Source organism: Solanum lycopersicum, chromosome 4 (assembly GCF_036512215.1).
Source record: "Solanum lycopersicum chromosome 4, SLM_r2.1".
Taxonomy (NCBI): domain Eukaryota; kingdom Viridiplantae; phylum Streptophyta; class Magnoliopsida; order Solanales; family Solanaceae; genus Solanum; species Solanum lycopersicum.
The window spans coordinates 63664815-63678663 of record NC_090803.1 but is presented as its reverse complement, the minus strand read 5'-3'; the positions used below and the strand labels follow the sequence as shown (position 1 = coordinate 63678663).

Here is a 13849-nt window from a genome sequence, read left to right as displayed (position 1 = left end):
TTAAGCTTTTAGAGAGAGCACGCTTTTATTAAACGAATTGTATTCTCAACCAGGGACGGACCCACGTGGTCTCTAGGGGGTTCACCAGAACCCCCACAGCAAAAAATTACACTATAATTATAAGGTAAATTTTCTGAGCTTATGTAGATATAGTAATTTAACCCCCTCATGAACAGGAAGTCGTAGTCTAGTGGTAGATTTCCTTTTAGATTGGCCCTCATGTCCAAGGTCCGAATCTCATTGTGGTCGTTTTATTTTTTAACCTTCTCTTCATTTTGTTTCAGAACCAATCTTTCATAATTTTTGTTTTTCTTTTTTAAAAAGAGTATATTTAAACCCAAAAAAATCCAACCGTGCTAAAAGGTCTAAGCTAATGGAACTAACTTTTTGTACTTATAAACTATATACTAGTACTTCCTTGGAATTGTATTTTGTTGGCTTATTCACACATTTATATTATAATTTTTCGAACCCCCTGAATATATATCTTGGATCCGCCACTGTTCTCAAAACGTCCCCTCACACTCGGGCCTGATTTTTTTATGGGCCAAGCACATGGAAGTTCTTTTTGATACTTTACTTGTTCCAATACCATGTAGAAGTGTGTAACCGTCTCATCTAAAAGCTTAATCTGTTAGAGAGAGCACACTTTTATTAGTTACGTGCACCCAAACTAACAGAGAGAGCACACTTTTACTGGTTGGTTGTATTCTCAACAGTGTAAAAAGGCTGGAACATAGTTATGCGCACCCAACTGATTAATATACAATATAAAACAGGAGCAGTGCTTTACCAGAGTAGGAAACGCGTCAATGGCCTGAATCACTGTTCTCATGAAGAGCAGCGGGAGAGGAGTCTGATCAACCTGATCAAATGAGTATTACAGAGATCAGAAAATAATCCATACCGTCTCTATCTACTATATGCATTTGTTCCATACCATCTGTCTCAAGGCTTTTGCCAGGACCTGTTGCGTGAAAACAGTCCGCTGTTCGAAACAAGCTGAGCAAGCATCTGTTATCTGAAAGTGAATAGCATCAAAGTGTCACCAAATTGGTATGTAAGGCACTTTCACTATGTCCTGAATCTGTAGTAAGGAACAGGGAGAAGAAACAGAATTCAACAGGAAACAAGGGAATCATGCAATTGAGGATATACATAGCAAAGAACTTGAGGGCAAGATAACAATAGATTTTCTAGTTCCACATGCTGCAATAAGTTCACATGCAACAACCATCAAGCCAAAGACTAGTGGAAGTGGAAGATCGCATACCTTTTTTAGCGGAAGGCCATCCCTGTCGGGATTTATATCATGTATAGCGACCAGCACTTCTGCTGGGGTCAGTGCTGGACCAGTATGGGCGGAACCCTGCCATGAATCAAGTAAAGGACCTTTTATCTTCTCTATCTCCAAGGCAAATGTACAATGCTCATCAGATTACAACAAGTAATATGGAATTCTTTACTAGCAGTGGGGCATCAGGTGATGATTTTTTGTCAACTGATTATTAAACAATAAAGTGACTAGTGGACTTCGATTAAAGAACCACATAATCACTGACCTAAGAAAAATAATGATAAACTCAAAACATAATATAATCTGAATGAGCATGATATTCAGAAGAAAGAGTTGAACACGGCAATGAAGATGAGAAGGCTACCATGGTTAAATGGAATGAACATAACAGTCATTATCACAGAAATTAGAAGGTACCTAAAAATTAGGAGAGGTAAAACATCTATAGAATGTAAAACCCAATCAAACCTGTAATATCCGAGCTAGGGCAAGCTGAAACTTATCCAGTGGGAGAGCAACAAGATTTGGGAAAATAGGTAGAACCTAATACAAAAACAAAAGAATCATCATAAGTCAAGTCTTTCCGAATTAAGTGCAGTAGTTGAAAGGAAAAAATATAAAGTACTTTACTATCACATCAGGAGGAAACCAAGGAGGAAAGCTATTAAGCCAATCATTCAATAAAAGAAGAAGTTGATTTGTGTTGTTCAAGAATTCTTGTTTAGGATGACCCTGATGCTCTTTATAAAATCCTTTACTAAAAAAACAAAAAAACAAGATCTCTTGTTTAGGCAAGTTCGTAACATCTGCGCATCGTTTTTTGATCTAAGATTTCAATGCTTCCGTCTTTCATCTCAATGTATAGTTTTTTTATCTAAGATTTTAATGCTTCCGTTTTGATCGAATATTCCTCTATCTAACTGAATTCAATCAGTAAGAAAAGAAAAATGGAACAAAGAAGTGAAATTCTATATAATTGGAGATGTGATTGTCCCAGGGGAAATGTCCTACCTTTGAGTGCAGTTTGGAATCAACCCGAGCCACCAATCAGGGAAGTCATAAAGGGACATTAAACGTAATTCTAGAAGGGCCTTCCCGTCCCAAAAAAAACAAGTCTTGCCAGTTCAAGGGAGTTTTTTGGACTAGCCCCACTATATGGCGAGGAAACTAACTTCTGTGAGAGTGGCTTTCACCTTAGTAATTACCCAACGAGAGAGAGCTAACGCAAAAGTAATTCTTTTACGCAAGGAAATACCAGAGACCTCGGCTAACTACTCCCTCCGTTTCGATTTGTTTGTCTGGTTTGGACTTGTCAAGGAGTTTAGTAAAGAGAACTTTTGAATCTTGTGAGCTTAAACTAAAGATATTCTCAAGAAAGTTGAATTCAAGAGTTGTCAAGAAAGGGCGGAGGCATTCTCTTTAAAATTGACGAAAAAGTAAAGCAAGACAAACAAATTGAAACGGACTAGTACGTTTTATATAGTTATATATATTGAAGATATTTTTTTAAGAAAAAACTATAGATTTGCTCAAAAAACTACGAATATTTATTTAAGAAAGGATAATTCATAACCAAGATATGAACAAAGCCCAAAAGCATGCCAAGTTAACCAGGCACTCCCTTTGATCCAGCAAATTAAAATGGACATAGTGTGATATATTATCAGTTAAAAGGATATCAACCAGAGAATAAAAAAGAACAGATATGTCATTCAGGGTTAGTGAGGGAGATATAACACATATCATTATTTAGTAACAAAAGAAAACTGGAAATGTGTGTAGAATAAAAATGCAATAATCTGAAGAATACCTCACTCTTAGAATATGAAGAGAGCACTGGAATAAGAATAGTTGCATCCTACAAAACAATTTAGGGTATCATTGGTGAAACTGCGAAGTTTCTGATTGAGAAAGCTATCAAAAAAACAAAAAGAAAGATGCTAAACCTTCAGTTTAGTTTCATATAACCGCTTGACAACTGCAACTAAGTCAGGCGGAGGGGTTGTCCCTTCAGAGAGAATATGAAGCACCTTGCAGTGAACAAAACAATGGCATCATGATAAGGAAGAGAGTTCAAGATGAAAAGCAATAATTAAAATGCGAGGTGTAGTAATCTACCTGTGTCAAAAGATTTTCACAGCCTTGAGGTGGATCAGATATTATACGAAGCAGTTCAGAACATGAAGAGCCTATAGCCCTAATAAGAATAGGCATATGACGGTGAACAGCCTGTACCAGATCAAAAATTAATAGAAGGAATGTCAGCCAACTGAAATGAGTAGGACAACAAGAGCAATACAAGAAGTTCAGCACAAGTTAATAGGGATTGTTAATAGTGCTCCAGAAGAGCAATGTAGATCCTCATTAAAGCTCATCTTGAAAAAAAATAAATTGGGAGTAGATCATCAAAATGCTAGTTTTACTTCTTTTTTTGGGTTTCTGAGGCCTAACTAATCCAGATCATTTTGATAAAATGACAGTCAAATTATTGCGGGCCTATTCATGGTTCGATCGGGGTGAATGATTAATTCATCTCACACAAACCATTATTAAGTCGGCTATTAGGATTTAAGAGAGGAGCACAATAGAAAAACAGACCTGCTTAACTGCCTTAGGAGCACGTGCATAAGTATCAAATACAAGGTGGAGAAGACTGAATTTCTGCAGGAAAAGCTACCCGGTCAGCATCATCATAAATGCACATTCAACATACATCCTTGCACTTGTAAAATTGTCCAAACCTTAGTGCATAGAGCAAAAAATAATGAGATAAGCCGCTGAGCTTGAGCTAAAGACAACTCTGAATCACTTTGAGAATCAGTTGCTGCAGTCTTAACAAAATCATTTTCAAAGAATCCTGGCCCTGAAATCTGAGAACCACTAACTGACGCTTCCTGATTTCCTGTCTGATAATCATATTCTTTTCTTAGGATAACATTCAAATTCAAGGAAAATTATAATTTTTTAGGTTAAGAAGAATTTATCAACATGGAAGGAGAAATGGTACAGCAAAGATAGTTTAAGCAAGCAATTTCAGAAGGCAGGTGCACCTCAACTTATTGGAGTCCAGAAATAGAAAATCTCTTCCTTCAATCCATATATTGGACTTCACTAACCTAGTTACTAAGTCATGCAGCAACATAAAAGCTAATTTATCATTTCAGGAATTTGATACACATCTAAAACATCCAAGATTTGAAAATTGACTCTGGACAGAGTCATGTATAACAAGTTCCACTATAGAAGATAATCTCAACAACAAAGCCTTTAAGCAGGTCATAATTTTTGTCCCATCAATGGATAAAAATATTAGCTCAGATGTGTCATATATTTTGGGGTTCTTGAATAAAACAAGAATAATAAGATTGCTTTCCCAACACCATTTTGAGCAACTGTTAGGGTGTATTTGATATGGAGGAAATGTTTTCCAATTTTCTAATGTTCGGTTGGTCACAAATTTTAGAAAGCATTTTCTCTAGGAAAACAGGTTCCTTAACAATGAGGAAAATGATTTCCCTAATGGAAGTAAGAAAATCAAGTGGAATTCCATATTGATAGAGTCCTCCACCATCCAACACACCTCATCTTCACTCCCACCCCCACAACCACACCCACAATATTTGCCTAGATTATATACAAATTTTTTTAAGAGGTAATATTTTTTGCTTATGTACCGAACACAAGAAAATAAGTAAGAAAACCACTAATTTTTCAAAATTACCTTTTCCTTCGTACTAAAAAGAATTAACTATTGAACGACATGCATTTTAACAGAAAAAAAATTTAGAATAAACTTTCCTCCTCATAGTGAAAACGAGAAGTTCTAATCTTTTTAAGTCCTTAGCAACTACTGCTACTTCCAGATGAAATAACTAGTCTAAATACTCTGAATATAATTCTTTGAAATAGAATCACAAATTTTAGTACACTTGCAAACTAATAGCCTGTTCAGTCAAGATTATATAAAAAAAATATCTTAGTTGTGCAAGGATAAAGGTGAACCTTGAAAAATAATTTTCACTTTTTCAAAATTGCACGTCTTATTTCATGTTTCGCTAGTGAAACTTCATTTTTTGACCACAACCTAGCAGACGAGCTTTACATGTTCCTACAATGCAAGAATTCTCATCTTCTAGTACATCTATTCAATTATCAAATTTGTTTACGGGAATCACATCCCAACTCATATTCAAATATTATTTATTTAAAAAAAAATTCCAAGTCGCTGCAATCTGGTCAAGCTGACGTGAAATAACCAAAAAAGAGACTCAAACATGAACACGAGGCTCCACCCACAAACAATTTCCATAAAGGAACCACCAGAGCCCTCTAAAATCAATCAGTCCTCAAGCAACAACTTCAAGACCAAATACTAAAGGAACAAATGCAAACAGAACAAAAAGAAAAGAGGAAGCAAGATCAGAAACCCAATTTTGTTATATATATACTCACACAGACATTCGACAAAGCCAAAATCAGAGAGAATTTTTTATTGGCAAACACAAAAATAAGAACACACCTCTCCTGTCCTCTGAACCAAAGTTCCAGACTGGGAATATTCTGCATCTGTGACATGCTGGTTTACAGCTGACAAGAACATATTCTTAGCATACTGCTCGATATTATCTGAAATGTCACCAACCACGTAAAGTTTGTTTGACACCTATCAAGAGTTACAACATTTTAGCGATTCAGATACAATAATCCATAGATAAGAATCGTAAAGAATGGCTACCAGCAGGTGAAAACGCACAGCTGGCAACACAAAACAGTCACAAGTAGCATACCAGGCGAATAGCTTTTGCTCGGACCTCGTCCTGGGGGTGAATAGCACACTGCATGAAAGCATGAACTTAAATGACTGCACCATAATCTCATTCTGCCAAAGGCAAGCATTACTTTTGTTTTTTTATTTGCAGAATTGTAGGACAGTTAAAGAGTTGTGTATTTTTGGTATAATGGAACTCAACAGATAAACAATTTTGAACACGTGTCTGCTACAGGGATTCTTTTCTTGTCCAGTACAAAATTGAATATAAGAAAATGCTTTCCAGAAAAAACAAAAAGAACAATTACAATAAGATGTCACTCAATCACTAAAGAAATAAACATCAAAATAGATACTAAAACCCGAGATTGAAGTTGCAACTCCACCCTGCAAGTCAAATCTAATGAGGGCCTTAGATCTTCATCCTCCTAATTGCCTCCATATACAGACCTCACCACCACCACACACAAAAATAAATTAAAAAATTTACAAGAATAGATACTAAAACCCCAACCAATACTACAGGGTTTATTATTAATCCCGAAGAAGATGATTCCATTTACATGATAGGTAGACACACCATCAAAAAACTCAACGCAAGGAAAATTTGACAAATAGCAAAGCCACATTTTACAAAATGATATATGACACACACAGACATCAATATTAATTAAACCAAATACTATATACGGCACAACATTATAACAAAATGAAATGCAGCCATCTCATGACAGTAATAATCCTTCAAATACACAGAGAACCTTATGGGAGAATAAAGACTCTAGATACATACTTGAATCCAATACTTATACTGGATCCAGCACTTCTCCAGTTACAAGAGTTTACTCAAGGTCACAAACACGTAAAAAAAGTAACTTCGAAGTAGTTCTTTTGCTTCAATTAAACTGTCTGCTTATTAACTCTTTCTTCCAAAACTCTATTTACTCCTAAAAGTGATGCTTTAGCACTCCTTAGGCAACTAATACCTGCAATTACGTAAAGTGAATGCAAAACATCAGCACCGAATATTTGATGGTCATATACCTTCAAAGCTATATCCATGCATGCTTGACGATTAGGGGGGCGACCCAAGATTAAACTCCAAACTGCACCAAGGCCCTGAGTAACACGGTCACCATCACGACCATCGTTCCCAAGATAATTGTCAGAGCATAAATCAACTAGCAGTCTCATCACAGATTCAGGCAGATATGGAACTTCACCAAGGAGCCTACTAAATGACTTGTCGTTTGCTGGTAAAGAATCCAGCAATGATTTCGCCTACAAACAAAGAACTTACTAAAGAAACTTTGCGAATGATGTAGATAAGGATAATAAATGACTCTATTTACCGCACTGAGGAGGAATTTCTCATATAGAGCAGCAGCAGATGAAATATTTTCAGCCGAACCCGATAGCATGAGATAATGCAAATGATAAAGCACATGCATTGCAAGCTCATGTACCTGAGGGTCAAATCAACATTGTTAGCTTGCAACCACAATTTCCACTAAAAGTTCATTTGCAGAAGATATACAGCAGAACAAAAGCCATAAAAAGGGTTTTGTGGTTAATAAACTGTATCAGATTAAACCCCTTTGGATATCCAAGTACAAAAGATTTAGAAGATTACCCAAACTAAAAAACAAAACAGTAAAGGGGGATCAAGACAACAAGAAGCAGCGGAAGATCAAAGCTGTGTCCGTTATTTGTGATTTGTTGCAGTGTGTAAATACTGTAAATAGTGTCGTTGTAATAAGTAATTGAGCGATCAAAGGTTTGAGCAACCACAGATGTTACAATGAACCAATTTTCATCCGAAAGATGAAAAATCGGTGAGCTCTTTATCTTTGTCTTAATTCTATATGCAGCAACTACATGACACTTTGGAGAGACTCACTCCAAGAAGATTTTGGATGGCAGCATTTAAGCCATATAAACTAGCAGAATATACACTTCACTAACTGAAATAATGATTCTAAAACACTTCACCTAATAAAAACAAGCTTACCAACACAAAAGGAGAAAGTAATCATAGTTGATTGATTACACAACTTGAACGATGACACTAGCATAAGATACTCTGAGTGTAAGAGAGAAAGTAGATACCTTCTCATGTTGGTTGCCTGAGAAAATATGCCTTTGGATCATCAGAACTACATGAGCATCAGCATCAGCACCAATCTGCAGGGTCAAACAAAAATACTGAACTATCCCATTCACATGCTCGGACTAGTTTTTCCAAAATATAAGAACAAAATACCCCATATGGTCCCACAAGTGGGGTCTAGGGAGGGTGGGGGTAAGGTCGTGGGGTAAAGATGGCCAAAGTAAAGAAACAACAGTAGTAATAAAATTGAAGAATTAGATAGCCAAACTATGAGATCAAGTAAAGTAAACAAAACTTGCAAAGGTACTTAAATAATTTGACGTATTCATTATATATCAGCTTATAAACAGAATTAAGCACATAAGATCAACAAAGGAGACATCAGTATTTACACTTCTAGTTATACAAATATGGTTAGCAATACCAGATTGCTTGATCAACATGCTGAGTTACCTAATAACTTTCTGGCTTATGTCCAAGGGAAGTTTGTTATTTCATTAGTACCTCCATCAGCACCCCTACTTTTCATCATAAATAATGTCTTAACATTCTTTGCTAGGATGCCTCACTTCACCTACATATTTCTCTTTTGGACTAATCTGCATCCATTGCTATCAAGATGTTACTCCAAAAACTCAATGATTGCAGATCATCTCAGAAGGAAAATTGGCATGACTGCAGAACCTATTATCAGCTATGTGAAGCAACTCAGGCAGTCATGGTCAATTTAAACTTAGACTTTAGGATGGTCATCCAGACAATTGCGTAACAGACTCAAGAGGCCAAGGAAGTATTTCTCAAATTTCTCCATTGTTCAGGTTAATATCCCAACATTACTCAAACCATGCATCAGCTTAATTCCTACACTGAACCAAAGTTTGTATTAACTTGGACTTCATAAATAAATATAAGTCTCATCTCTACCTAAATTACTTTTCACAATGACAGATATTTTTGGTGGGATAAGTCTGACTGTGTGTCAGTTATCTATATCCATATATAATCATAATTCTACAAGTACAACACTAGAATTAGCATAATTTGTTTGTCCTCTCTGACTTGGTGCACGAGAAAAGTCACTAAGAGTTGCTGAACTCTAGAAATATCAGAAAGATGAATTGGATCACAAGTGACTTTCAACACCAAACTAGAAAGGGAAGGACCAACTACCCAAGTTATAAAGATTTCTTGGGAAAAACTCAAATGTCTTCCAAAGCATGATTATTATATCATACTGGAAGAAACAAGTAATGTTTCAAGGAGAGAGCTAGAATGATGAAGTGGTATACCAACAGAGGTATGACACAAATAAGAGTCTCAGATAGGAAGTCTACAAGGGCGACGAAGTGGCGAACCACTTTATTCAAGCATAGTTTGCTGCCCCTCAAAGAAGAACATTATTTACACCAATCAAGACAGAATGGGTAGATTATCTTAGTTCTAAATTTTTCATGAACCAACATCTGGTAACTTAAGATAACAAAGTAGCCCCAATAAAACCAAAAACTAATAGTTAAAAATCAACAAGTTTGACCCCACCTGGGCAACCAACCGAGAAAGTAATGCCATTCCTGTATGCTTACTGTCTGTCTCTTTTAATTTCTTGTATGAGTCAATTATCTGTTCAACAGCCAGCGTTCCCATATTTCTTTGCTGCTCATCAGTCAGTTCGATGAATGGCGGAAGTGCAGGCAAGTCCTCACATGCATCTTCAGGAGTTGCAGCAGTTGATATAGGGGGAGAAAGTTGATCTGTTTCTAACAAAGGAGAGTAAATTTCATTAGTTACTCCAACTTCAGATGGAATTTCTGGCACCAATTCCGGTTCTACTTTGCCAGGAGATAATAGTGGAACATGTATTGTGGGATCCGACTTGCGATCAGGAATAGCTTCATTCAGGTCTTCCTCATGACCTTCCTCTTTGGGAGCTAACAAACCGACTACTGGTCCTGGTGAACTTTCACCAGTGATAGAGTTAGTTTCCATCTTCAGATAAGTCATTGGCATACATTCAGAACTTGACATCAAGGGTACTGCAATATCAATATTAGATGAACTGGAAGGATTTATGTCAGATTGCAGCATTGCAGATTGCATAGCACTTATATTATGTTCTGCAACAAACGGTGGTGATACTTCAACAGCGACAGCTGTTCGCCTTGGGTCAAGGCGCCGTGGATCCTGTGAAGCATCATGATGTAGTAAACAGTTTGTTATTGGACTGTCACTAGTGAGAGAAACATTAAGTACAAACAGAAGAGAATAAACTTGAAATAATTTAGTTTTGCTCACCCTTCTGGGATCACGTTTTGAATCTAAAGGGAGACTTGCAGAAGTAGGCATTTCTGGAAATGTACTGCATGTGGCAGTTGATAAAGAGATGGGTGTCTGGGATACAGGAACCCAGGACTGTTGGCCTAATGAGGAATCAATTGGTGCCATAATTTGGGATAGATTAGTAGAATCACTCGCCCGAGGTAATGAAAAGGTTCCAACCGGTGCAAAAGGAGGGGGATTGTTTTTAGGCAAGTGCTTCATATTAGTTATGACTATATCAGCCAATACATCAGGATGAAGCTCGGATATTAGGAGATCAAGAGAGTTGGCACCCCTTTCTCCTTCTGCTAGAAGAGCACCAATCATGTTAATTATTTGTGCAACCGTTGGGTCCACCCCGTTGACATATTCTTTCCCAGAATCATTTCTCTCAACTGGAGCTGTGTGACTGTGATTATTTGGACCATAATAAACCCTTTTTGTAGTTAGATCATAATTATTAGATGGATCTTCATTATCTAACGGAGTCGACCTCTTCTTGGTTGGATCACCTGAAATGGGCAAGTGATTTGATAACTGCTCATCCTGAAAAAGAAAGTAGAAAGTTCTGAGAACAGCTTCTGAACTATATATTTCACAGCTTGAAGTCCTGACACTTTGGTCTTCAATAACAAATAAAGAAACTCAGTTACTGAGTAAATTACTTTATTCAATCTAGAATCACGTGAAGCTCGCTCATTGTTTCTGATCATTTTATCGAGTTGCCGAAGAACTTGATCAGCAGCATCACCAGCATTCATGGCTCGCAACGATTTCATCAATCTTTCTCTTGACTGAATAAAAAAAAAACACTTAACTAGTTATTCAATTTATAATAAAGATAATCATAAGCAAATCTCTATAGTCCTAGAGTTGAAAGATATTGATCGCACTTCTCATACAGTATAGAGCACAAAGATCTTTTGAATCTATCCAACTTGAACTTGCATTACACTTAACAGAAATCAGACCATGTTTTAATGTAGTCCTCCTATCGCATCTTTGAGCTTCAACTAAATATGGCTCTTTCCAAGTATAAGAACGTGAAATAACCACCGACAGCTGAAGTTTAAGGAAAACAAAATACCTTTTGGTTTAAAGTTATCTATTATAAGAATTAAGAATTAGCATATGCAAGAGTAGTCATCAACAACAATGACAACACCCCTCAGTCCCAAACACATTGGAAATCCTCATTTGTGCATTTAAGCCATATAATATCATCACCATACTAAATAGAATATAAGTGAAAGACAACATTAATAAGTGTGTGTACATATATATATACACATGTTTTAGATTTAGCAAGAATATTATCAACAAGAGCATTAACTAGCTTGCATGTAAATTATATACCAAAAGCAAAAAGTAGAAAATCTTACAAAAAATACATGATTTTCTAATAAAGCCACCCCAATCATCTATAAAAGGAACTTATGGGTGCACCAAACGAAGATGCTACCCGGCAATGTAAGAGTAGGTGATCTACATCTTCCCCTGATCCTTTGCACATGAAGCACTAACTAAGACAATTGATCTCTCTCTTCCTCAAGTTATCCGTTGTCAAGATCACCCCATCCCTGTGGCTAACCATGTGAAGAAGCACACCTTACTTGGTACTCTAGGGATCCATATCGCGGTATGTGGGAAAACAATCTCCTCTCTCACCAAAAGATTCACATAACAGGACTTAACGAAAAAGACTCCATTTTCCCCACTGCCCATTTCTAAACATACACAACCCATAGTAACTTTGTTGGTGGAGGAATGTCCTAAATTGTTTTGTTAAGTTGGTAAAGGAGGAACTTCCTAAATTGTTTCAAATTGTAAGATACTCAGAACCAAAAATCATACCATATAGGGAAGGCAACTCATGGAACATCATATTTATGAAGAAAAAAAAATTGTCCATTCCTTGAATTATATAAGAGAGCAAATTTCCTTTTTGCACTCTGTGCATCCACTTGATGGCCTATCAGTGATATATTGACTTTACCCCTTAAAAGAACAAAAAGGATTCTTGTTACATAAATGGACTTTGACCATAATTCAACCCTAAAACCTATCTCACGAGTTAAGTATCACGCAAGGATGTATAAGAATACTACAACACGTTTCCCCAACCAATGTGGGGATATTCTAACACTCTCCGCTTGTCCAATTTTGGACAATGGGAGTGGATAAACATAAAAGGGGGCCCAGCACTGGATAACCAAAGAACAGGTATAGGTCTACCTCTAATACCAGGATAAGAAAATGGACCTTGAACCTACTAAACCTCAAAAGCCAGTTCATGATGTGAGGGGATTGTACAATACCCTACAAAGAACTACAGCTCATTCTCTCAATCAATAAGCAAGAAACATCTCTGTTTGATTAATCAAGAAAAATAGTTAGAAAGGAAGATGCAGCAGTCGACACCCTGAAAAGAAACAGAAATTGGAAGACAGAGAAATCCATAGATAAAGAACTATGAAGCTCTAATATGACATGTCAAGTATACCTCCAAAATGGAAGGATGTGTACACCTCAGGAATCCTAGAAAGGCCGTTCTCAGAGAATACTGAATGCTGGCAGCATGTCCACCCTTTGTCATCTCAAAGTTTGGATCAAAATCAAGCAATGCTGATAAAATGTAGTTATAATGGATAGGTCGCCTCCTTGCTATAACTGCCAAACTGGAAACAATAGTAAGAGTTATCAGATCAAGTATGAAGCAAGACAAATAAATAATACAAGTCAAAGATGAAACGATTAATTATGAACACATATTCAAGGAGAGAGCAAATAGAAAAGAAAACATACTGACATTATGAAGCAAGATTACAACTTCACCTCAATAATCTACCACAGATGAACTAGTATTCGAACATAGAGAACTACCAATTTATTTTAATTGTCCACCTTTAATTACAAAACTAACAAATGCACCACTGTGGTTTATCATAAGCAGGCAGCAGGCAAAGTAACCCCATAAGTTACAAAACAAAATTTACCATGATACCTAACCCAAAAGATATTTTTAGGGTTACCGCAACCCAGAAATAAGCACAGATAAGCCCTACTAGTCTAGTGGCACACCAAAGTAGCTTTTTCTTAGGACAAAGTATCCTCAGACCAGCATACAAGTTCATTATTCAACTCCTTACCATCTTTAAATTTTACATCTCATAATGTTGGATCTTAGAGAAAACAGCTGGCTTCTCTACTAGTCTACTTGATGCCTGCTGTTGCAGTATTTGCATAGAGAACAATTGCAGAAGATCAGAAATCAAGGGAAATTGCAAAAAAATCCAAGCAGAAGATATCAGTAATAACTCTAGCCAAGGAAATCCTTGAATTGTTAAAGGCAGTATGG

General features: G+C 36.5%; 1 protein-coding gene across 2 annotated transcripts in view; it reads right to left on the bottom strand.

Moving 5' to 3' along the window:
* LOC101249356 (uncharacterized) overlaps positions 1–13849 on the bottom strand; it is a 28606-nt gene that overhangs the window by 3539 nt on the left and 11218 nt on the right. Inside the window, exons 6-23 of one of the 2 annotated variants that reach the window (XR_011220911.1) lie at positions 12995–13169; positions 11157–11285; positions 10468–11037; positions 9715–10356; positions 8175–8249; positions 7418–7531; positions 7110–7346; positions 6085–6132; positions 5817–5960; positions 4039–4203; positions 3896–3958; positions 3416–3526; positions 3244–3327; positions 2309–3155; positions 1766–1840; positions 1274–1369; positions 941–1021; positions 794–865 (exon numbers count right to left, since the gene is read on the bottom strand). Coding sequence is in view for 1 of the 2 variants with exons in the window: in XM_010322217.4 (XP_010320519.2) it covers positions 794–865; positions 941–1021; positions 1274–1369; positions 1766–1840; positions 3108–3155; positions 3244–3327; positions 3416–3526; positions 3896–3958; positions 4039–4203; positions 5817–5960; positions 6085–6132; positions 7110–7346; positions 7418–7531; positions 8175–8249; positions 9715–10356; positions 10468–11037; positions 11157–11285; positions 12995–13169 (2929 nt within the window). In the remaining variant the exon portion in view is untranslated. The remainder of the gene's footprint in view (positions 1–793; positions 866–940; positions 1022–1273; positions 1370–1765; positions 1841–2308; positions 3156–3243; positions 3328–3415; positions 3527–3895; positions 3959–4038; positions 4204–5816; positions 5961–6084; positions 6133–7109; positions 7347–7417; positions 7532–8174; positions 8250–9714; positions 10357–10467; positions 11038–11156; positions 11286–12994; positions 13170–13849) is intronic. The other variant, XM_010322217.4, reaches the window with a different exon arrangement.